This window comes from Sciurus carolinensis, chromosome 7 (assembly GCF_902686445.1).
Source record: "Sciurus carolinensis chromosome 7, mSciCar1.2, whole genome shotgun sequence".
Classification (NCBI taxonomy): domain Eukaryota; kingdom Metazoa; phylum Chordata; class Mammalia; order Rodentia; family Sciuridae; genus Sciurus; species Sciurus carolinensis.
This window is the reverse complement of record NC_062219.1, coordinates 134548806-134573888: the sequence shown is the minus strand read 5'-3', so window position 1 is coordinate 134573888 and position 25083 is coordinate 134548806. Positions and strand designations below refer to the sequence as shown.

General features: G+C 44.9%; 3 protein-coding genes across 4 annotated transcripts in view; 2 read left to right on the top strand and 1 right to left on the bottom strand.

Moving 5' to 3' along the window:
- The first annotated feature begins 5296 nt into the window (after nucleotides 1-5296).
- LOC124989446 (tubulin beta-2A chain-like) lies at nucleotides 5297-16740 on the top strand. The gene is made up of 5 exons (XM_047559283.1): nucleotides 5297-5313; nucleotides 5831-6024; nucleotides 6341-6451; nucleotides 7493-8098; nucleotides 16391-16740. Exons 1-5 carry the CDS (start codon nucleotides 5297-5299, stop codon nucleotides 16738-16740), a joined length of 1278 nt encoding a protein of 425 aa, XP_047415239.1.
- A 48-nt stretch (nucleotides 16741-16788) lies between these two features.
- LOC124988155 (tubulin beta-2A chain) lies at nucleotides 16789-20692 on the top strand. The gene is made up of 4 exons (XM_047557395.1): nucleotides 16789-16946; nucleotides 18157-18265; nucleotides 18596-18706; nucleotides 19439-20692. Exons 1-4 carry the CDS (start codon nucleotides 16890-16892, stop codon nucleotides 20497-20499), a joined length of 1338 nt encoding a protein of 445 aa, XP_047413351.1. The 5' UTR covers nucleotides 16789-16889; the 3' UTR covers nucleotides 20500-20692.
- A 629-nt stretch (nucleotides 20693-21321) lies between these two features.
- Nucleotides 21322-25083, bottom strand: part of Bphl (biphenyl hydrolase like) — a 29712-nt gene continuing 25950 nt past the window's right edge. Inside the window, exon 7 of one of the 2 annotated variants that reach the window (XR_007109538.1) lies at nucleotides 21322-21757. Coding sequence is in view for 1 of the 2 variants with exons in the window: in XM_047558938.1 (XP_047414894.1) it covers nucleotides 21670-21757 (88 nt within the window). In the remaining variant the exon portion in view is untranslated. The remainder of the gene's footprint in view (nucleotides 21758-25083) is intronic. The other variant, XM_047558938.1, reaches the window with a different exon arrangement.

Genomic DNA, 25083 nt, shown 5'->3' with positions numbered 1-25083 from the left:
AAGTTTCCAGTCTAATTAACAAAGTGGATGCTATGTGGACCACAAAGCACCCTCTAAGGGCTCTGAGGCTCTCATCTTCCCTGCTGCCAGGAGTTACAGACCTTGACAGCTTTCAGGGCAATCCTTTCCGGGAGCTGCCTTCGGCTAAAAATAGCAGCCTCACCTTAAGTCACAGCCCTCTCCTCAGAGATAGCTCGCATGCAGGGGCTGGTCAATGGGGGAAGGCGCAAAAGTGTATCCCTTACCTCTCTCTGAAGGGCCAGCTGAGCTCTAGCATTCCTTGGGATTGACTGAGACCATCATTAGGATTCTACCATTCAGCTCCTGGCTTCCACAATTCTTCCTTCAGCCTCTGACATGATTCAAGTGTAAATCTCTGAGTCAGTTCCCGAGAAAGTGACTTGAGACAATTAATTTCTAAGTAACTAGAGTATGCATCCAGATTATAAGGTGATGAACTTCAACACAGAGTTAAATTCTTCAGTCATTTTTCTTGATCTGTTGATTTGATCATGTTTCTTCCCATGCTTTTGTCCCCCACCCTGCTTCAGCTCTCTGCAGTTTCTATCCATCTGATGGTGAACTTCTCAGGTTATTCTTACCAGTTCTCTCCTATTTTCCATCCTCTTCTCTTCTAACTGTTCTTTCTAGAAGCTTTGCTTATTTTTCAATGTCTACATTAAGCTTTTATTTGTGCTCTTATGTTCTTCAGTTCCTAAGAAATATTTTTATTCTCTAAATTTATTTTTTATATCATTCTATTCTTATTTCATAGATTCAAAGATATTCCCTTCTCCCTACATAATACCCACCATGTTTCTTTTCCTCTTCATTTGCTTGTTTGGATCTCTGTCTTTTGTGATAGAAGTTTTCTTCAGGCATCTAAGAATTTTTGGTTGCCTGCTTATTTTTAAGATAGAGGCACTAAGAAGCTAATTGGATCACTGAACCATGGGTAAAGATTTTGACTTACAGAAGTCATTGAGTGAATTTTGGGTGTTCTCTCTAATCATTCCCTTGGGGAGCCTTCTATGTTAGTGTATGGATTGAATCAGTTACTAATTCTTCCCATCCTTGAATATACACTCTGTCATGGTTGAATTTTCTGTGTCATCTTGGCTAAGCTATGTTGTCCAGCTGTTTACTTGAACAATTGTTTACATGTTCCTGTGAATGTATTTTGTAGACAATTCAGTATTTACGATCAGTTTGTGTTAAGTAAAACAGATTACTCTCCATAATATAGGTGAAACTCATTCAGTCAGATCTTAAGAGTAAAATTAAAAGATAATTCCATCAAGATTGTAACAAGTTTCTAGCCTGCTGACCTACCCTGTAGAGGCTCCATTGGTTGTTTCTAGAGGAACCTGACTAGTACATAGTCCTTTACAATCTTTCTTTGCTGCTCTATCAATTAGTGTCTACTGCTCTCTTGAATCTGAGTTTGGTCACATGATTTGCTTTAGCAGATGGGACGTTAGCAAATGGCCAAGAAAGGGTAGGAAAAAAATTTGTGAATTGGGGCTTGCCTTCTCCTGCAGCTGGAGATTCACAAAAGCTCAGATTAACCTGGTGGATGATGAAAGACACGTGGATGTCGTTCTAGCTCACATCAAGTCAACTGCCAGCCTGACAGAGAGGTTATCCTAGAACATCAAGTCCCAGATTAACTGGCCCAGAACAGAAAAACCACTCAGCCAAATCACAAAACTGTGATCACCACATTTGGGGGTGTTTTTTTTTTTTTTTTTTTTTTAACACAGCAAAAGCTAACTGGTATAGTAACTATCATTAGATCTTTCTTCCTGAGCTGGTCATATTCCCCAGAGAACATTATGCCAATGTCCTGCACCTTATGCCCACCGCCAGCATAAGAGCAAGTAGAAGGCTGACAGTTTTAGCATTAAGTCTGTAAATATTCTCTTCATCCCTTCCATAAGCTAGGGCCAACTCTGACATTTTAGAGGGTACACAGTGTTCACAGGGAAGACTGCCTCACTCTGACACCAAGTACATGTTTGGGGGAATCACATCCAGGTTGAATAATTTGCTAGAAGGACTCATAGGACTCACTACAACATTGAACTCACAGTTATGGCTTACAATAGAGAAAATACAGATAAATATCAGCCAAGGAGGAGCCACATGTGGTGAGTGCAAGAGGGGTCCAAATGTACAGGGTCTTGTTCTCTTCTCTATGTGGAGTCCTGGGCAAGGTTAACTACTCCTCTCAACCCACAGCATCCATATGCACAGAGTATTACCAACCAGAGATGCTCACCTGAGCTTTTGGTGTTTAGACTTTTTGCCATGGCCTCACCAAATCCTGCCCACATGTCTAACCCGCAGTGCCCAGCCCTTTCTTGAGGTTGGGCTAGTACCTTTAATCCCAGTTCCTGGGAGATTAGAAATAAAACCAAGTGGCTAAGGCCACCATCATTAATCAAATTGTTAGACCATCCAGTGGCTAAAGCCCTCAAGCAAACAAAGATACTCCTACTAGTTGGAACATTCCAGGGGTTTAGAGATCACCTCCGAAGAGTCAAGGGCAAAAGTCAGACCTCTCATGCAAATCTCGTTTATCTGTTGCTTCATCTTCTCTGTTCCCTTTAGGAGCAGCACTGAGGTTAGTGATTCTAGCTTGGACCAACCAGAATCCAAGCCTGGCTCAGCCTCAGGATCTATCCCAATGCCCTCTTACTTTCACTTTTGCTATTACAAATAATAAACAAGAAATTGGTATTAGCTTGTTTCTTGTTACTTGTCATTTCCTTCTGAATCCATTGAACCCATTGTTCAGGATTTATATCCATCAAAAAATTAAATTTCTTTCTAAGTTTAGCCTCTTGTTACTAATTACAGCACAGCTCCAATTCTGTACCACAGGTGACTGTGGTCATACAGGAAACAAAGGTTCCTCACCTTCACTCTTTCATTTTTCCTCTTCTCCAGCCACATGTTTCAGTCAGTTGGGGTGGGTCTGGTGAATCCCATTTTGACACAACTGTGAAACATTTCAGTCAACTTGAACTTAGAGGGAAGAGTCCTCAAAACCACCCTTACCACCCTAGATGGCAAATTCAAGGATTCCCAAGACCACCAGTGGGCTTGATAATTTGCTAGAAAGATTCACAGAATGTACTGGAAATCGTTATTCTCACAGTTATGATGCTTGTGTGTGTACACGCACGTGTGTTTATTGGGACTCAAATTCAGGGCTTTGTGCATGCTAGGCAAGTACTCTGCCACTGAGTGATGTCCTCAGCCAACAGTTATAATTTTTTTTTATAGCATAAAGATTCAGGTAAAAAGAATGCCTTAGGCAGAGTCCAGATAAGTGACAAATGTGGACTTTATGCTATCTTGAGGAATCAAGATATCACATCAACGTGTGATGATATGCATGGAATATTACTAATGAGGGAAGCTCATCTGATCTTTGTTGTTCAGAGTTATTAGAGTGCCTTAGGCACACGTTGTGGGCATCCCAGTTCACAAATCCAAACTTCATCATCAGGATACCCCTGGAACCCCTCGATTCTAGGGTTGCATACTGCAGGCAGTGTCTATCCTCATGAGAATGGACCTAGGGGGAGAGGCTCATACAGGCCTTATAAGTGAATTTAAGAAAGTTTGAAAAGAAAACTCTGACACCTTTGGATTTGGGACATTTTCCATAAGAGAGGGGAAAGATTTGAGTGGATATTATCTCCTTAATCTGATGGGGAAGGGACTAGACAGAAAAGGCAGAAGTGTGACTGATAGTTAGACAAATTCCCATTAAAATTTAGTCTTACTAGTCCTTATCAAATCTTTAACCAGACAGCCTTCTTTTCTCACCCTAACTATACTATTACCTAAAGTTTTCCAGACACTAGAAAATCCAAAAGTTGTACAAAAACATGTTATATCTATAAGCTAAAGCACAGAATCCCCGCCCCAGAAAGGAGGTTCTGACTTTCCTTCACCACCCATAGAACAAAAAGATAAGGTTTGGGAGGAAACTGAAAAGACATAATGTTGCTGGATATGCTTTGTCCCTGGAGCTGCTGTCTGTGGGCCACTCCTTAAGCTCACCAGGACTTCCATGTTTTCCACGATCGGCCAGAAGTATGGACAATCTTACCAAAGACACCAACATCATCACTAGACAACAAGGGAACTCCAGTGATCAGTCCTCAGCAATTGTCTGGCGTTGGCCAGGATCATGGCTTCCCAAAGGACATTGGTGTCTGTGTAGTAGAAGTAATGCTGTGCATGTGTCCCCATAGACCTCTCTGATGTCTCTGCCATCGCCAAAAATACTCAGACTGCAAATCAGGAAATTCATCAAATTGTCACTGTCACTCTCATTTGTACATTTAAGGATGATCCAGGTCCAACATCATAGGGCCTTAGTGCCTAGCTCCTTTCATACCTCAAATCTTGCTTTTTTTTTTTTTTTTTTTGTGGGGATGTGGGCACTGGGAATTAAACTCAGGGGCACTCAACCATTGAGCCATATCCCCAGTCATTTTTTGCATTTTATTTAGAGACAGGATCTCACTGAGTTGCTTAGTACCTCACTATTGCTGAGGCTGGCTTTGAATTGGGATCCTCCTGCCTCGGCCTCCCAAGCTGCTGGGATGGCAGGCCTAAGCCCCCACACCTAGCTCAATACTTATTATTATTATATTTAATATATACCTCCCAGTAGGTGCCTGATCATTGAGTTGACCCACCCAAGATCCAACTAAACCAACCTCAACTTTGCAGTGAAGGTTATTCCATGTAAGACAGCATATAATGATAGCTTTGTGTGAGGTTGAAGCAATGGAGGAATGACCAAGAGTCCTCAGTTGCCCATTTCTTACCCACTACTTTGGCTTCACCAAACTGTAGTCAGAATTTACCCTTGCTGAAGTCCCCTGAAGTTTTAGTTGCTCCCAAGCACTCAGGTGCACACTTTCCCCTTAATAGCTTGGTCTCAGAATCTGCTGACTAAATAGAACAATACTTCCTGTGGAAGGGACCTGATCTTACCACCCTCTCTGTTCCCTCATTTGGCCACCCCTAGCCCCCCAAGATTTGTGTGAGACTTGCTCATCAATCCCTATGAAAGAACACCTTATCTGGCTTTGAATATTTGCAGATTACTAAGATCAGAGCATTCTACCAATCGAAATGGTCCTTTTAACCAGTTTCTCCTTATCCAAGTCTAGACTTGTTTTTATTTGACCATAGAGTCATATTGACAAGGGATTTAGATAGATTCTCTTAACATGGGCACAGTCTACATGTGTTGACATGTTACACAATGGTCTTCTACCATCTGTGAGCTGGAAACTGACAGCACTGTGCAGTCCTTTAATTTCAGGCTGCAGCGGGGAGACAGCAGCAGGCATGGTGCATGGTTGTGGGCGGGCCCCTGTACAAGGATGTCTCCTGTGTCCTTTCCTGCTGCAAGTTCACAAGAGAGTTTGCAGCCTGAGCGCCAGCTCCTTCCACTGTTGCCTGGTTGTACTCTCAGACTCCTTTCCCCGCTAACCCACTCATTTTTCTATGGTCAGTGACCAGAGCCCAAACTGTATGTCAGTGATATAAAACGGACTGAGGGCTGTACCAAGGCATCCATCCCTGGATGCAGGGATATTCAGCCCTGCCTGAAGTGACAGAGCTCCCCTGCATCCCCTGGGACCCAGAAGGGGGTCTGCCATGCCCTCTCCTTCAGTGCCCCTCCCAGCTTTTCAGTCTGTGGCCACAACATGGCTGATGCTCTGCAGATTTCCAAGCCCCTCAGCAGCAGTTGCTGTGGGAAATAGGGGCCAGCTGCTCTCTGGTCTCTCTGTAGGACTACTGACTGTGGTCGCCCCTATTCCAAGGTCATCCTTAGTGACAGGATTCCAGGCCGTGATGCGATTCCTATTTCATTTCAGTTTTGGGAGGTCATCAGCGATGAGCATGGCATCGACCCCACTGGCAGTTACCATGGAGACAGCGATTTGCAGCTGGAGAGAATCAACGTGTACTACAATGAAGCTGCTGGTGAGTATCTGAATGTCAACCTTGCTTTCCACATGTGGCACAGGAAATGTCCTGGGAGCATATGAGTGACAAATGCTTCTTGCATATAGATTGAAAATACAAATTGGAAAAAAAAAAAAGAATGTGCTTCTTGGTTCCTTAAGACTCCTGCATGTTTGTCATGACTAAGCATGTTCAGCATCTCCTTTTTCTTTTTCCTCCCTTTGTCTCAAATGCTGGAATTTTCTGCAATGAATTGTGCTATGAGAGCTGCAGAGAGCACAGCCTTGCCCATGACTTGTCTGTCAAGCACAGGTCTAAGCTCTTGTTCCCACAGGCAACAAATATGTACCTCGGGCCATCCTGGTGGACCTGGAGCCTGGCACCATGGACTCGGTGAGGTCGGGACCATTCGGCCAGATCTTCAGGCCAGACAACTTTGTGTTCGGTATGTCCTCATGGTTCCTGGGAGCTGGCCAAACCACTCACCTTCTTCCTAATAGCCACACACTTTACTGTTCTCAGTGTTCAGTGCTGAGGGGAGACTGTGTCCACAGACAGTCCCAGTCCTGGTCTAACCCCATTCAGTCTATGGGGAGGTGTGGGGCATGGGGGTCTCTGGCCCCTGTCTGGACAGCTCAGAGATCAATGTCAGCCTGCCTGCAGAGGCTGTGGTGGCCTCCATTACAGAGCAGCTTCTGAAGGGAAAGAATAAAGAGCAAGAGCTTCAAACAGGGCTTATAGGCCACAGGTAATTTCAAAGGACCAGTGGCAACAAGTAACCACTTCAAGGTGCCAAAGGCACAGCTTAGGACCAAGGTGTAGAAAGCTGCTAAGAGCCCCTCTTCTCTGATCCCACTGTGCCTTCCCCTTGCCTGCTTCATTTCACCTAATTAGAGTATTTACAGAAGGTTCTGTTCTTAATATTAGAAAAAGCTTGGTTTTGTTAAAGGCATCCTCTTCCTCAATTTTTTTTTAACTTTATTCTAGTTTTTTCTCCTCAACCTTTAAAAGCTTTTAAAAATTATTTAAAAATTTTTAAACTGATACATAGAAGTATAAAAGTTGTGTATACTAAAGAAGTACCATCTAATGTTTAATACATGTATAGATTGTGTAATGTTTAAAGTTGCTTAAACATATTTATCTCTTTATTTTAAGGTGAAAACTTTCAAAATTCTTTCTTCTAACTTTTTGAAATGTACCAGATGTTATTATCTATACTCGCCCTGCTGATCAATAGCACATGAGAGCATCTGCTTTCTTCTGACTGTAACTTAGTATCCATTGATCATACTTCCTCATCCCTCCCATCCCAGTGTTTTTGAAGGTCACTGATACATTGAACTTTTTTGTTTAGGTAACAAAAACAAATCTAAAGAAGAAGAATCTGCCATTTTGAAACTAGTCCTACCTTTCCACCACAATCCGAATAACAGAATTCAGAATTTCTTGTGTCTGTGGCTAATATTTTCTTTCCCTCTGGCAGGCCAGAGTGGTGCTGGAAATAACTGGGCAAAGGGCCACTACACAGAGGGAGCCGAGCTGGTGGACTCGGTTCTGGACGTGGTGAGGAAGGAGTCAGAAAGCTGTGACTGTCTCCAGGGCTTCCAGCTGACCCACTCTCTGGGGGGCGGCACCGGGTCAGGCATGGGCACCCTGCTCATCAGCAAGATCCGCGAGGAGTACCCAGACCGCATCATGAACACCTTCAGCGTCATGCCCTCGCCCAAGGTGTCAGACACGGTGGTGGAGCCCTACAACGCCACCCTGTCTGTCCACCAGCTGGTGGAAAACACAGATGAAACCTATTCCATCGATAATGAGGCCCTATATGACATCTGCTTCCGCACCCTGAAGCTGACCACGCCCACGTATGGAGACCTCAACCACCTGGTGTCAGCCACGATGAGCGGGGTGACCACCTGCCTGCGCTTCCCGGGCCAGCTGAATGCAGACCTGCGCAAGCTGGCGGTGAACATGGTGCCCTTCCCCCGCCTGCACTTCTTCATGCCGGGTTTCGCGCCCCTGACCAGCAGGGGCAGCCAGCAGTACCGCGCCCTGACGGTGCCCGAGCTCACCCAGCCGAGGTCATGTCCTTCCCTAGCATCCCAAAGCTAACAGCAGAGGGGCGGGGAGGGTGAGATGCTTCTTAGCAGCTCTTCAAAGAACTAGCACGGATTCCTCTGAGTCACCATTATGAGGCTGGTGTGGTCAGACCTGCATCGTTACAGGCTTCAAGCAAGGACGATCAAACATTGGTCAACAACTTTGGCCTTTTCCTTCAGTTCTGAGTCCAGTGACTGCCTAGATTAGGAAGACAACCAAAATCCCATTTCTTCAGGGGCCAGGGAGGAACTGGAAGTGTTCAGGTAGTGAAGAGAGCAGCAGCCAGCATGGGAACCACAGGTCTCTTAAAGTAAGAAGACAGTCATGATCATCCAAGCCCCAGCACCAGGCACAATGGCTAAAAGTCACATCTTTGGAGATGTAAAACAATATTTTCTAGCAAATGTATTTGTAGCAGACACTATTGGACACCTTGCCTCCCTGCCACCCCAATGTCTTTGTTGCTCACTCTTCATGGACTTGCTGGTGACTTCCCACTGCAAACAATTATAACCTTCCTCAGGACTCTTGCCCAGCCTGGTTAGCATCTTTGGAAGGAGGCCCCATTCAATGACAGATTTTAGCCCAGCGTCCCTGCCTCTCTGGTGTGCCACCTTTGAGTTGTTCTACCTTGTCTCTTACAGATCCCTTGGGTGACCTGCAGCAAACTTGTCTTGGTATCTGAGGTAGATTGGTTTCAGAACCCTCCCAGTGGATACAGAAGTCTGCAAATGCTTAAGTGACTAATATAAAAGGGTATAATATTTGCATATAACCTGGGCACTTCCTCCTGTATAATGTAAATCAGCTCCAGATTACTTATAATAACTGATACAATGCAAATGCTTTGTAAATAGAGGTTATGCTATTGTTTGGGGAATAATGACAAGGAAATAGTCTGTACATATTCGGTACACACTTTAAAAAAAAATACATTTGATTCACGATTGGGTGAACCCATAGATGGGGAACCCACAATACAGGGGCCAACTTTAAAATAAATTAACACATTTAATCTTACACTGTATCTTAAAATGATGCCTATTATCATGCCTACATGACAATTAGGCATAAGTAACTGATTATAGACAAGGAGCATCCTTACTATACAGTAAATGAAAGTACTACTGGGATTAAGCTGGGAAACAAAGGAAGGAACCACAGAACCAGGGAAAATTTGTAGTTCCTCTCAAGGTTCCCAGCCACATAGGGGAGGAGGTCCCTGGGGTCTGGATCTTCACATAACTTAAATGCTCAAGTTCTAATAAACACTTTGAAAAGAAAATGAAAATCAATGTTCTTTTGCAGCTAGAAAAAAATTAACCTTCAATATTTTAAGTGCATCTTCCCCTTGGCCTTTTGAGTTTGCTGCTTCCCCTGCAAAGACTGTTCTTGAGACAGCGGTTTACTGGGTTTACCCACTGGTGGTGAGCAGGGAGGGGCACTCTTGAAATGGCAGGAAGAGCCTCAAGGAAGAGCAGCCAAGGCAGCAGTCACTGGGCCAGCACCCCTCCCCGGTGGTGGCGGCAATGGGGGGTGGTCTCAGGTCCCTCCCCTTCCTGCCTGCACTTATTGCTGCAAATCTCACCCCTGCCCACTTTCAGCAGAAGGCAGAATTATTAGGCTCTACACAGTCTAACTTGCTTCCTTGCCACAGAGAAGAAAATGTTGACGTCAACCTTTCCATAAATGCTATTTGCCTTGAAAGTGAAACAGAATGGATCTGGGCTCTGGAGCTTCTGGGAGAAATGACCAGCACTCTTGGCACTGGCTTGGCCTTGTGGAGGGCAGCAGGGCTGGTCCCACCCAGATTCCTTGGCAACCCAGATCTTGGGGAAGTGTGAAAAAAGCCTGTATTCAGAAAATAGGCAAGGAGGGAGGCAGACAGTTGGAAAGTGCAGGAAGGAGCTCTCCAGGGGGTCCTGGAACTTCAAAGAACAGGCCAAATCCATTTGCAGGGTGTCACCCATTGACCTGCAGAAGTTCAGGGTTTGGATAGTGGAGAAGATTCAAATGGAGCCTAGTCTCCCCACTTAGGAGTACTGCTGCTTGTTCATTTCTAGTGAAACACCTCCTTGCTGTGGACAACCTCATGCACCAGGGCTGAGGATAACAGGGAGGTGAGTGTACAATAGTACAGGGCATGGAGGAGGGAGTATTTTTGCCTAATGAGAGCATCACAGAGAAAGTGATTGTGTTAGCTTTCTGTTGTTGTAATGAAATGCCTGAGATAAACAACTTATAAGAAGGAAAGGTTTGTTTTGGCTCACAGTTTTGGAGGTTTGAGGCCATGGTTGGTTGGCTTCTTATTTGGGGGCCTGTGGTTTTGGGGTCTTATGATAAACTTGTGGGGCAAAAGAAGCACCTCAAATGTGTCCAGGAAGTGAAAGAAAGAAGAGGAAGGGCTAGAATTTCACTATCCACTTCCAAGATGTGCCCCATTGACCTAACTTCCTCCCACTAGGACTTACTTCTTAAAGATTTCACCATCTCTCAATAGCATAACAGGTTTATGATCAAGCCTTGAACACATGGGGCTTTGAAAGGGGAACTTTCAGATTCAAACTATAGCAGTGACATTGGATTTGAGTATTAACTTAAGAAGAAGAGCTCCCAGAAGGAAGGAAGAAAATAATAATAATAATAATAATAACAGATTTTTATTATATTCACTGTGTGGCTGGTGGTATCATAAGTGCTTTCACATATCAGTTCATTCAGTCAACCTAGAGGTTTGGTACAGCTGTACCAAACCCCTCCCGGGTGGTACATAAAGACATAAAGAGCTGTCTTTCCATATCCATGAGAAATCAATTCTTGGATGTGTGCTGATACCAAAATCCTCAGATGCTCAATTTTCTTATAAAAAATGGCATGGTATTTGCATAGAACCTGAACATATCCTTTTCTAGACTTTAAATAATCTCTAGATTTCTCATAATATCTAATGCAATGTAAATATTATGTATGCCAAACTATATTATTTAGACAAATAATAATTAAAAAGTTTACATGTTCAGTACAGTAGCAATAATTTCCAAATATTCACCACTCACAGTTGAATGAATCCACTGATCCAGAGTATTGACTATACTATTATTATTACTACTCTATAGATGGGAGGCACAGAGAGGTTAATTAATTTGCCTAAGTCACAAAGCTAATAAGTAGCAGAATTAGGATTTGTATGTACTCCATCAACCTCTAGAGCCTGTGATCTTAACCAACCAAGGAATGGGGGAAATTCATTCCAATCATGTGAACAGACTGGGCCATGTAAATTAGTTTGCTCAAAGAATTCAGTGTGATCTAGATGCTTTAGATTTTGGGAAGAATGGGAGCAGTTGGGAGAAGGTTACATATATCTGAGAATTTGTGAGATTTTGTCTGATTTATTTCACGTGTGGCCTTAGAAGTTACAATATTTGTTATTCTTAATTTGAAGGCAAAAAAAAAGTTATGTTAAAAGGAACAAAGCCCTGACAACCTGGTACCCCCGTATGTCTGACTGTGTCTCCTGCTTACTGTCTACTAACTCATCTCAATGACATCAGCCTCTTGGAGCTTCTTCAAACAAGCCAGCACTACCTCTGGACCCATCTGTGATCTATACAACAGGTCTTTGGGCAATTATAACCTTCTTAAATAGACATTTCCAACAATCTTACTTCAGTTTTTTCTAATGTGTCATTTTCATCTTTCTTTATGACATTCCCCATTTTGAACATTCCTTATTTACTATTCAACCTTCCTTATTGTCTTTTGCTACAAAACTACATAAATTTGCTGAGAGCAGAAATTTTATATATTCCTTGACTATAGTCCTCCCTGCCTGGAATAGTACATAACAGTGTGTACCAAGCATGTATTTGCTGAATTAATTAAAAAGGTGGGTTTTCAAAAGTGATTCCCAAGTACCTATGTGTTTGGATGTCTTATTTAATGTACACCATGAAATAATGAGGTGGTGAAAATGGAACTCTGTGTTTCTGCATTCAGATCCCCCAGCTCTAGGCCAAGCCCCGCAAAGGAGACACATGGGCCTCAGTTTTCATTTTGTATCATAGGGGCCTGAACAGGACTTAACTCATAGGTTTATTGGACAATTTAATGAGTAATTCAAAGTTTAAACATTTAAGGTGCTAGGTAAGTCTACATAATTCTAATGTTTTTATTTTCTTTGCCAAGGCTATATGTTTGAAAGATACAACCCCCACCTGGAGCCCTGCTTCCTTGGGAGACATCATGTAATATAGGGTCTTACATACATGATATTGTCACAATGTTTCAATTATTACCCCTCAGTCTGTTGCTATCAAGGACTCTTGCCTCCTGGTTGCTAAAGAACACTGGGTATGGGAAGGCATATAGAGTTTTAGAGAGAGACATTAGAGCCTAATGGAAGGGTTTGGATATAACTGGATAAGAAAAACAGAATCTAAAATCACTTGCTGAGGTTTCTTCTGCCAGGGAAAGTTAAATTAGATAAGCATCTCTGAAGTTATATATTTCAAGTCAGATCTAGAGGAAGATAAGTTGAAGGAATGGAGAGACTGTTCTAAGAATTTAAAAACTTTGTAAAATTCTAGGCCTTTGCTTTTCTATTTTTCTCAGTCTGTCCTCCCTCCTGCTCTGCTCCTCTTCCTATTTGCACCTCCCTATCTCTTCCATTCTCCCTCCTTACTTTCCGGATATTGATTATTTATGTTTCCATAAAAAAAAAAAAAAGGAACAAAGCAAAAAAAGTCTAAACATAGGTAGGAAAAAAAGGAAGATATTAATTAAGCAAGAATAGAATAAAGAATAGTGGAAAGATATCTGTGCTCTTTAGTACTTCCTAAATTTTAAAATATAATAATTAGAAAATATGTATATGAAATACCTATCAATATAATTAACACAGTTACCTTTTTTGAGGGGTAGAGCTTAATGAGAATTTGATATCCAACCAGAAGTAGAATCTTCAATTTTGAAAGGCCCAGACTGGCACTTGTATTAAAAATGGATGTTAGGGAGGCTCAGTGGTAGAGTGTTGTCTAGCATGCCCTGTGTCCCATCCCTAGCACACACACACACACAAAGTGGTTGAAAAAATTAGTATCTGTTCAATCTAAATTATCATTGTCATCTGATGCAAAAATTTGCGAACTTAGAGGTGGGGTTGACCTTCTAAAAGTAAAGTAAATTAAAGTTCAGTCTTATACTTTAGGTAATATTTTTTTTAAAGGAAAGTTTCTTAAATGCTTTTAGAAACACTCCTTCATTTCCACAGTTGCTTTTATTAAGTAGTAGTAGGTGGGGCTTCATTGGATGGGTTTTTGGGCAAGAGAAATTGGGGGTGTCCAGTTCCCTGGGCCTTCAAGGGGCCCAACATTATAGGATATGAATTTGTTTCATGAAAAATGGTAACAATCTTATTGTCAGGATAGTTCTTGGGTTTTCATTATTCTGCAAAGGAAACTGATGTTTTTAAAAATTTCATGACCCTGGTCATTAGGCTGACCAGATATATTTTAGCTACAGTGTGTGTGTCACCTATAAATGGGGCATCAATGAGCAGTAATCATCACCCTTAACATGCCATGTATTCACAGGGCACTTTTCACTAGAACATTCTCACCAGAATCCTTCCTGTTAGAGCCCACTGAGAGTAGGTGAAGATGAAGGGCAGGCAGAGAGAAGGGTAAGTTTCAAGTCCTTCCATGAAAGACACATGTGGGTAAGCCTTCCACTGAGCATGCACTCTCTGGTCTGAATTTTGTCCTCAGAGTGCCTTCCGTGTAGGGGTGATGGAGCTGAAACACTTCTGGTGATCTCAGGTCTAAAGCAGGAAATGACCTGTGGCTGGAGGACATATGTATCCCTTGCCATCACCTGCCCAACTGCCAGCAGAGCTGCTCCCTTTTAGACAAACAGATAAAAGGAGAGAGTGAGAGAAAACCAATTATTTCCCCCAGCGCTCTTCAGAGGCCTATTCTAGGGAAGAGGAGAACTAGTTGGCTCCATTTCCTCCTGTTATTATCTGCTCAGTGCTGTGCAAAGAGGGTTGCTTTGTGGCAGTGTGGTGGGTTTGGGTACTTACACTGAAGAGGAAAGCAGGAACTCACAGCCCTCGAATGAGTCACCTCGGGCAGGGCAGGCATTATTTGAACATCTGCATGTTTGTTTCTCTGATTATATACTAATACACATCGAGGCAGTGCTAGGGAGGAGAAGGACTAAAAACCAGCATGCAGAGGCGTAGGCTGGGTGGCAGGAGCAGGCAGATTTGGGAAGAACAGCCACTGCCGACAGTCCTCAGGTGCTGGGGCCATGTATATAACACATGCCATCATTTGTCCGTTTACTCTGTTCACTTGGTGCTCAGTGCACATACAGGGCCTCACAGTCACACAATGTAGCAATCACAGATTTCCACTTTCCAGACATGACCATATAGGCTCAGAGAGATGAGGTGACTTGCTGAAGGACTCAGCTGGGAATGGCATCAGAATGAGAAGAAGTATTCCATGACAGGTGATCTAATGCCTACCTGTTGAGACCCCATGACCCCAATATCATCCCTCCCATGTCTCATTCTCTGCTCCTGTTGGCCTTGAGTTCCACCTTGAATGGAACAACAAAGTTCAACAGGCAATTATCTCCAGAAAATCTTCGTGAAACTGTGTAATCAGCATTAGTTGCCAGGAGCAGGGGCCATTTCTGGGGAGGTTCTGGAAGCCCCTGGCTGATGGTGAATGGTTATGATGTGGAATTGGACACAAGGGTGGGAGAAGGTGGAGGCCAAGTCCTAGAACACTGAGCAGAGCATCAGTGAGACAAGCTGTCGAGAAGGGGCCCAGCACCTTGTGGAGGGGCGGGAGGAGAAGTCTAGGACATCCATGACCACCTGAGAGAAGGCACCAGGCACCTGCTTATATGCTGGGTGGACCCAACAGGCCTGACTTTCTAAAGCAGGGCTAATGAAGACAGCTTAAGGTCAAGAGACTCCTCATGGATGACTGGCTTTTCACTTCCACCTCTGGAACAGAGCAAGTATGAATATGGGAAGCAGGCTTCATATTTATAATGACAGCATCACCATGGGCTTTATGGAGACATTTTTGTTCTATAAACTCGACCCCCTTTCATATGTAGCTTCTCATTTCCTGCTCACAATGCTGGCTCCAGGGCACCTGTAATTATCATCATTTTATATTTGGAGAAACTGGCTCTAGAGAGGAAAAGGTGGAGGCTCTTGTTCATCTGCCCCTGTTAACCATCATCTTGGAGACTAATTAGGGTGCTGACCTCATCCTGCCCAAACCTTTGAAACTCACCTGGGCTGTTGCCAAGTGAGTGGAAAGAATGTAGATTCCTTCACTTACTGGCTTTGTGGCTGGTCAGGTCTTTCAGCCTTGCTTTCTGATCTGTGAAATTGGGGTAGTAATAATGCTTATTCTAGAACAGTGCTGGTCAATAGAAATACCCATGAATGTGAGCCATAAACTTTTTCTAGTTTTCACAAGTTAAAAGAAACAAGTGAAATTAATTTAAAATATTTTATTTCACACACTATACCCCAACTTATCATTTTGATCTGTAATCAATATTTGAAAGTTAGTAATGAAGTATGTTACATTATTTTAACTACCGAGCCCATGAAAGCCGGTGTGTATTTTAAATTTACAGCACATATGAGTTCAGAGGCCTTACTTTCAAGCACTCAACAGCCACATGTCTCTAGTAGCTACTGAACAGAACCGCGCAGCTCTGTAAGGTTCCATGAGGATTGGAGGACCTAAAGTATGAGAGGCGCATGACATCGGTTGCGGCCATTATATTCCTATTCTCTCCTCTCTCTGGCGTGCGTGCGCATACATACATACACACACACACACACACACACACACACACACACACACACACACAAATTTTCCACATTTAAGAGGCCTTTACAGGGACCCAAGAGGCCAAAGCAGACAAGTGACAAATCCAGCAGTTAGCACTTTTCGTAGCCCCTCCCTAACCATCTTCCTTATAGAGGTGAAAACCCACCCACCGTGCCATCCTCGCTATCCTTGAACAGCTGCCTGTCACCTTCCCAGTCCGAGTCCCCCCTGCCACCCCTCTCTCCCGCCCTGCACCCCTCCCAGCATTTATACTAGCCGAGAATTCCCACCCAGAATAGAAAGAGAATGAAGCATGGAGTCGAGGACCCTGCCCAGGATGCCCTTGGCAAATAGCTGGAGACCCCACTGAAAATGCGTCTTGAACTCTGGGATCCTTATTCCTAAAGGGAACCCCAAATGTTCTTCGCCCCTGAGAGGCGAGGACAGTGTTTGGAAGCAGCCCCTTCCTGCGGTTCTGGGACCCGAATCTCCATCCCCATACCGGGCTCAGGGTGGGCTGAGTGGGAGGGGGACGGGAACTAGACAGAAGGACCCCCGGGGGTGCAGCTGCGACCCGCAGACCGGGCTGGAGGTCTGGGCACCGCCCTTGGCCGCCGGTTGCCCGGGCTGGGAGTCCTCCCTGGACCTTGCGGCCGCAGTGCCGCGCCCTAGCGCCCCCGCACCTCGCACCGCGCCCCAGCTCCCTCTCGCGGTGCCGCAGTCCCTGCCGCACCGCCCCCCGAGTCCCCGCCCCTAATTACGTCACCGCGGGCCGGGCGGGTCCCGGGATATAAAAGCCAGAGCTGGGCGACCGCCTCAGGTCTCTGCGCTGTCCGTAGCCCTCCGGTTTACCGCGAGCGCACAGCTCCGAGGGCCAGCGCCTCCACCCGCTCCGCAGCCGGCACTATGCGTGAGATCGTGCACATCCAGGCTGGCCAATGCGGCAACCAAATCGGCGCCAAGGTGGGCGCGCTGCGGGGGAGGGGGCCGGGAGGAGTCGGGGACCCGGGTCAGAGTACCCTAGGGCGCGGGTCGCGCGGGACGGGGGCTGGGGGAGCGTGCGGTGGCCCGGGGCTTCATTCCACCCCAAGGCCTCTGGGTGGGGCCCGGGAAGACCCAAACCTGCCGCGATGCTACGCAGCTGTGTGTGCTCTTAATTAGGACTCTTTAAATTTCCCTGGGACATCATCCTTCTGCAGAGGATTTGCATGGCATTCCTCTGGGTGTACTAATCTCTGAAATTTGAATCCGGGTTACAGTAATACGTACCCTTCCATAGCCTCGTGTGAAATGTAATTAGTATATTTTTGTCGTTTGAATGAAAAAAATGCAATGTCATTGAACTGGCAGATGTTATACAGGCTTTTCTTTGACTGTCACGTAGAAGGGTGTTAGATAGTCTCAACACGGGTACTGTCTAGACGTGATGACATATAACGTGATGGTTTTTCTCATCTGCTAGGTGGCAGGTGACTAACTGCATGGGTGGGGGCTGTAATTCCCGACCGCAGTGGGGAGGCGGCAGCGGGCATGGTGCATAGTTGTGGGCGGGCGCCCTTACAAGGACGTGGTCTCTTTCAAAACCGCCATATTGCCCACCCCAACCTCCCCGCCCCCTTTCCTGCTACAAATTTACAATGGACTCTAAGTCGTCATGATGGCAAGCTTCCTCCACTGACGCCTGGCAGTCCTCACGGGATCGTGCCTACCCTTGCCTGCCCATTCCATGCTGGGGTCAGTGCATGGAGGCCAATATGTAGGCCAGTGGCATAAACCTGCCCTGCTGTAAGCTACGTGGGGTTTGTGCCAGGAGTCATGGATCCCTGAAGGCAGCTGTTGGGGGGGCGGGGGGCGGAGTCACCTGATCCACTGTCCTGCAAAGACCCATCTAAAGATCCATCATCAGTCAGGATGCAGTGACATTCAGCCTTACCTGGACAGAGTCCCCCTGTGTCCACTGCTTCTTAGAAGGGGACTTTCTGTGTCCTCTGCTCCAGTGTCTCTCCCAGCTTTTCAGTGTGCAGCCCTAATATGGCTGATGCTCTGCGGATTTCCAAGCCCCTCTGCAGCACATGCTGCAGAAAATAGGAACTGTAGGACCCTGATGGCTGATGTTCCAAGGCATTCTGGTGACAGAATTCTATGCCAAGATGCAATTCCTATTTCATTTCAGTTTTGGGAGGTCATCAGCGATGAGCATGGCATTGACCCCACTGGCAGTTACCATGGAGACAGCGATTTGCAGCTGGAGAGAATCAACGTGTACTACAATGAAGCTGCTGGTGAGTATCTGAATGTCAACCTTGCTTTCCACATGTGGCACAGGAAATGTCCTGGGAGCATATGAATGATAAATGCTTCTTGCATATAGATTGAAAATACAAATTGAAAAAAAAAAAAAAAAAAAAAAAAAAAGAATGTGCTTCTTGGTTCCTTAAGACTCCTGCATGTTTGTCATGACTAAGCATGTTCAGCATCTCCTTTTTCTTTTTCCTCCCTTTGTCTCAAATGCTGGAATTTTCTGCAATGAATTGTGCTATGAGAGCTGCAGAGAGCACAGCCTTGCCCATGACTTGTCTGTCAAGCACAGGTCTAAGCTCTTGTTCCCACAGGCAACAAATATGTACCTCGGGCCATCCTGGTGGACCTGGAGCCCGGCACCATGGACTCGGTGAGGTCGGGACCATTCGGCCAGATCTTCAGGCCAGACAACTTTGTGTTCGGTATGTCCTCATGGTCCCTGGGAGCTGGCCAAACCACTCACCTTCTTCCTAATAGCCACACACTTTACTGTTCTCAGTGTTCAGTGCTGAGGGGAGACTGTGTCCACAGACAGTCCCAGTCCTGGTCTAACCCCATTCAGTCTATGGGGAGGTGTGGGGCATGGGGGTCTCTGGCCCCTGTCTGGACAGCTCAGAGATCAATGTCAGCCTGCCTGCAGAGGCTGTGGTGGCCTCCATTACAGAGCAGCTTCTGAAGGGAAAGAATAAAGAGCAAGAGCTTCAAACAGGGCTTATAGGCCACAGGTAATTTCAAAGGACCAGTGGCAACAAGTAACCACTTCAAGGTGCCAAAGGCCAAAAGCACAGCTTAGAGTCAAGGTGTAGAAAGCTGCTAAGAGCCCCTCTTCTCTGATCCCACTGTGCCTTCCCCTTGCCAGCTTCATTTCACCTAATTAGAGTATTTACAGAAGGTTCTGTTCTTAATATTAGAAGCATTTGGGTTTTGTTAAATATATCTTCAATTTGCTTTTTTACCTTAGTATGAACCCCAGGGTTTTTGAAGGTCACTGACACATTTAAATTTTTTTCTTAACAAAAAGCAAAGTAATGAAAGCGAATCTTAAATTCTAAAAGGTTATCTAAGACTAGTCCTACCTTTTCTACTACAATTCAAATGACAGAATCCAGAATTCCTTATATGTCTATGTCTAATATTTTCTTTCCCTCTGGCAGGCCAGAGTGGTGCAGGAAATAACTGGGCAAAGGGCCACTACACAGAGGGAGCCGAGCTGGTGGACTCGGTCCTGGACGTGGTGAGGAAGGAGTCAGAAAGCTGTGACTGTCTCCAGGGCTTCCAGCTGACCCACTCTCTGGGGGGCGGCACCGGGTCAGGCATGGGCACCCTGCTCATCAGCAAGATCCGCGAGGAGTACCCAGACCGCATCATGAACACCTTCAGCGTCATGCCCTCGCCCAAGGTGTCAGACACGGTGGTGGAGCCCTACAACGCCACCCTGTCTGTCCACCAGCTGGTGGAAAACACAGATGAAACCTACTCCATCGATAATGAGGCCCTATATGACATCTGCTTCCGCACCCTGAAGCTGACCACGCCCACGTATGGAGACCTCAACCACCTGGTGTCAGCCACGATGAGCGGGGTGACCACCTGCCTGCGCTTCCCGGGCCAGCTGAATGCAGACCTGCGCAAGCTGGCGGTGAACATGGTGCCCTTCCCCCGCCTGCACTTCTTCATGCCGGGTTTCGCGCCCCTGACCAGCAGGGGCAGCCAGCAGTACCGCGCCCTGACGGTGCCAGAGCTCACCCAGCAGATGTTCGACTCCAAGAACATGATGGCCGCGTGCGACCCGCGCCACGGCCGCTACCTGACCGTGGCTGCCATCTTCCGAGGCCGCATGTCCATGAAGGAGGTGGACGAGCAGATGCTCAACGTGCAGAACAAGAACAGCAGCTACTTCGTGGAATGGATCCCCAACAACGTGAAGACGGCCGTGTGTGACATCCCTCCGCGTGGCCTCAAGATGTCGGCCACCTTCATCGGCAACAGCACGGCCATCCAGGAGCTGTTCAAGCGCATCTCGGAGCAGTTCACCGCCATGTTCCGGCGCAAGGCCTTCCTGCACTGGTACACGGGCGAGGGCATGGACGAGATGGAGTTCACCGAGGCCGAGAGCAACATGAACGACCTGGTGTCCGAGTACCAGCAGTACCAGGACGCCACAGCCGATGAACAGGGGGAGTTTGAGGAGGAGGAAGGCGAGGATGAGGCTTAAGAACTTAAATAAATCGTGCATCTTTAGTGAACTTCTGTTGTCCTCCAGCATGGTCTTTCTATTTGTATACTATGGTGCTCAGTTTTGCCTCTGTCAGAAATTCACTGTTGATGTGACAATGTGGATCTCCTCTAAAAATGACAGTATTGTCTGTTAAAATATCTATACTAATAAAGCATGTGTATAAAACCTTGTGGTACTTATTTTTCCTTCAGACAATACATTCTTTCACTAAATTTTCTGAGGTATAAAGTTTAAGGGTTTACTCTCATCAGCAATGTGGGATTTCTGATTCACTGCTTTTAGGTAATAGTATTCCTTATATTTTGGTAAAGAGAGATGGATACACATATTGTTTCATCTCCACTGGTCTAAAGTGTCAAACTAAAGGAAGCTTGCAACAGTGATCAAGGAGGTGGGTGGGATGTGTGCATGCCTGTAATCCCAGCAGCTGAGGAGACTAAGGCAGGAGGATCCCGAGTTCAAAGCTAGCCTCAGCAAAATCGACTGGCTAATAAGCAACTCAGTGAGACCCTGTCTCTAAATAAAATATAAAACAGGACTGGGGATGTGGCTCAGTGGTAGAGTGCCCCTGAGTTCAATCCCTGGTACACTCCCCCTCAAAAAGTGATCAAGGAGTGCAGAGCAGTGTGGGGATAAGGCAAACCTTACCTTTTTGCTGCTGTTCAGATTCCCAGTGAATCTCTAGAATCAAGGACTTACTATTTTCTTGTTTCTGTTTCTTTTTGGACAATGAGATAAAGACAAATGCAGCTTTATTTCTTAAATAAATTGTGTGCCATAAATTCTAGATGTCCTAAAATAGTAGATATGAATACTACAAATTTTCCACTTAAAGTTTATTTGAAAATAAAATATGGCAGGGATTTACTTTTAAGACAATGACAGAAACTCACAAATTCATGTTCAAAAATAAGATTTCATCTCTGTAACTATTAAAGCTGGAGGCTGCTGCCCATAGTCATTATTCCTGTTTGCTGAGAATCACATTGTTCAGAGGGTAGAGAGCCTGGGAAGGCAGGTGAACTGAGTTGTGATGTAAAGCAGGGAGTTTCTGAGCTTCAGGGCATCATGGTAACTAACAGGCAGTGACGTGATGAAGTGGGATGCTACGGAACCACTATGACACAAAAGTTCTTAGGGGCATTTTCATTGCAGGAAGTCTTCTGCTAACTTGTTGAATTCATTAGCAAAACGTAAATGCAGGTTGTGTTTGCCTTCTGGCATCAGATGTAACCTTAAACAAACAAAAAACAGTTTTGATTAATAGTACACCACTTAAAAGTCCCTTCTCCTCCCTCACTACTGTCATAGTTTTTCCTGTGACTGCTATTGGGAAGACATGTAAAGTAAGAATAGAAACTTTCCATGAATATGGACATAGGGTGAACTCCCTTGGAGGTTCTGACCACCATGGAGGTTAACGGTAATCACTTAACAGTGACAGAAACATATTATATTTGGAAAGACATCAGGGAACAAACAATATGACTGGAAAACAGGGTGGTGGAGGTGACTTGGTGGTTGCTTAAAACATCTAGCAGGGCTGGGGATATAGCTCAGTGGTACCATGCATGAGGCCCCGAGTTTGATCCCCAGCACTAATAGATCAATCAAATTCTACTTTAATAAAGTTGATTTTAAGAGAGACGGTTATAAAAATTTTTTAAAGGAAATGTCCAGAATCCATGGGGTCTGAGTGGGTGTTTCTTGGGGTATCTATGTAGCCAGAAAAACAAATCAGAATTCACAGTTGCCATTCAAGGTTCCAAATCATCCTATCATTTTTGGAGTATTGAGCAAATAAGCCCACTACAGTCACCAGACAAATGACAAAATTCCTCAGGCAGGACTGTCAGGACAGCAGGGCCCATGTCAGTAGCCCTGCATTCAGAGCCACTTGTGCAGCTGTTCCAGCCCATCTTGGTAGCCACCCACTGTCCTTGTAATGCTTCTTCCTTTCAATAGGATTTTGTTCAAAGGAGCTGGTTTGAAATTTCTTGAAAAAAGACAGTCTTCTGAGTTCTGTTAGCTACCAATGTAGTTAATCATAAAAATTTTAAACAAAGTTTCTAGGATGTAAGCACAAGTTCAAGCCATTTTGTCTATAATGACATCTGGATGTTAAAGGGAATATACTGGGAGCAAAATTGCAGTTACCGTGCTGTTTAGAGCTCTAATCTTCTAGCACTGGGGGCTAAGAACTCTCAGTGGGCACTAGGGAGGATTGGTGGGGAAGGGAGTTGTCCCTGGAAGATGTTGGCTCTCTTATCGGGTAGGAGAGGGAGCACAAGATAATCAACTGAAAAGGAAGATAGAGTGTTGACATCTTTTGAAAGCTCTTTGAAGGCTAATAATATTATTAATCACCAGAACATTCTAAATTCAATTATAATGCATTCAGAAAAGAACCAGCTACACCAACCCCAAAGAGAGGATCCAGCTGCCTTCAAGGATGCTCAAAGGTAATAGAGAGGCACATTTAGGCCAAATTGCATTCCCTGATGTGTATTCTGGGGCAGAGAAACCCCCAACTGACCAAACTTGAAGTCCTTCTCAGTAACTGTCCAACAGTCACATGTGCTGCCCTGTTTTTACAATTTGTTCATTCCCCTTAAGGAAGGAGAAACACCAGCTGTGCAGTCTTTCTACCAAAGCTCTAGCTTTTGGGGAAATAAAAACTAGGTTTTCTTCACTAAAAAACACAGGAGACCTGCTCTGGATGCCAAATGAGTGGGCAAGTGGATGGATGGATAGATGGATGGGTGAATGGATAGGTGAATGGATGGACAGATGAACAGAAAGATGAAAATATAAAAAAAATTTTTTTTTCCTTGATACCTTTAGGGAACCATATTGATGTCCTAAGTATACACATCCCTCCTTTACAAATGACACAAAATTCACTATACATAAACCTGTCATCTCTTCCTCTTTGGGGAGAGGACTACAACAGAAAGGTGTAAAGATTGGCTGTCAAGGCCATGGTGCAATTGCACCCCTGGCCTAACTCTTACCCAGACAACAAAAGGATCTAATCATATGTCCTCTGGACAGTGATTTTCAAACAATCACATTCCCCAGGAAAACTGGTATGAAACATTCCACCACTAAACATGTGGCTCAGTTGGAACTGATGGGGTTTCAGTGGGTGGAGGTAAGTTCCTCCTCACTGGGGCAGGTTATTCATCACATTTGAAACCTTTTAAAAAAAAGACATGGTTCTAGATCTTTTGGGGAATTAGAAGCTGTCTAACCTGACAGGGTGATTCCAGAGGTCACCTTACTGCTGCTTGATGCAGTCCTGGGAGAAGGTGGCATGGGTGTGACACTAGTTGCACCATGTTAGCTCTCCTTCCTACTCTCAGCTTTTTTGTTTTTTACGTTAAACTCTGAGAGCTATGGATAATGACAAGGCTATAAGAACTTTGCTGCTGATGTTTCTGCTTTGGATGAAGTGGGATACAACATTTAGTTGTTTACGGACCTATAAAATTACCAAGAATGTCAACACTGCTGCTTTCATTAGAAAACAGAGGAGTTGCTGGCTCTTGGAATGAGGATCTCTCCCATCAGGAAAGTAGACAGTAACATGGCTGCAGGGAGGCCCTGTCACTACAGGCACTCCTAAGGTCATGCAAACCTGGTTGCCATAACAGCCCCTTTTAATTAAAAAACAAAACCATCCTATTTTTATTCAGGTTCTTATAGAATGCTCTAAGGAAAAGGTAATGCCAGGTGGCTGCAAGCTCCTTCCAGCCAGTAAAGCTGGGAGCAGGCAAGGGCAAACTTTACTCAACCAGGCATTTGGGGATGAGGGATGAACAACTCACTAAGAAGTCCCTTTGCTCAAATGCAATTATGTCTCAAGCATTAGAAAGAAAGGAAAGTGCTTCAGAGGCTGCTTTCTGGGCAGTGCTGCAGCTTGGAGTAGACCACTGCTACGGGGTCAGCGGGACTGATGCTTTCACACGGTGAATGGAGGACAAGGTCTTTCCATATCTGCTGGGACTCCAGGGATCTGGCTGGGGCCTTCTGACTGCAGTGAGAGCTTTCTTTCCATGCCAGCTGGATGTAAACTAGAGGTGCCACCAATGGATTAAAAACACATGCAAAGAAAACATTATAAATAAAAAATGCATTTAATACATCTCTCCTGTCTATCCTACCCTACACTGTAGCTAAGCCTAGCCCATCTTAAATGTGCTTAGTACACTTACATTAGCCTACAGTTGGTCAAAATCATCTAACACAAAACCTGTTTTATAATAAAGTGTTGAATATCTCATGTAAATGAACACTGTACTGAAAGTGAAAAACAGAATGTATTGTAAAGTTGAAAACTTAAGTTGAACCATGGGTAAGTCAGGGACCATTTATAAATCTATGTCACTTTTTTATGGTAGCCCTAGCTAACTGACACACATTCTGAACACACGCATGGCTTGACCTAGCTGGGTAGTTACATCCTCTTCTGAGCAGGAGCACTGATACTTCCCAGGGTTTATCCACCTTGACCCCAGAGTTTGATGGGTGCCAATCTCTGTTCAACAAGAATCTCTG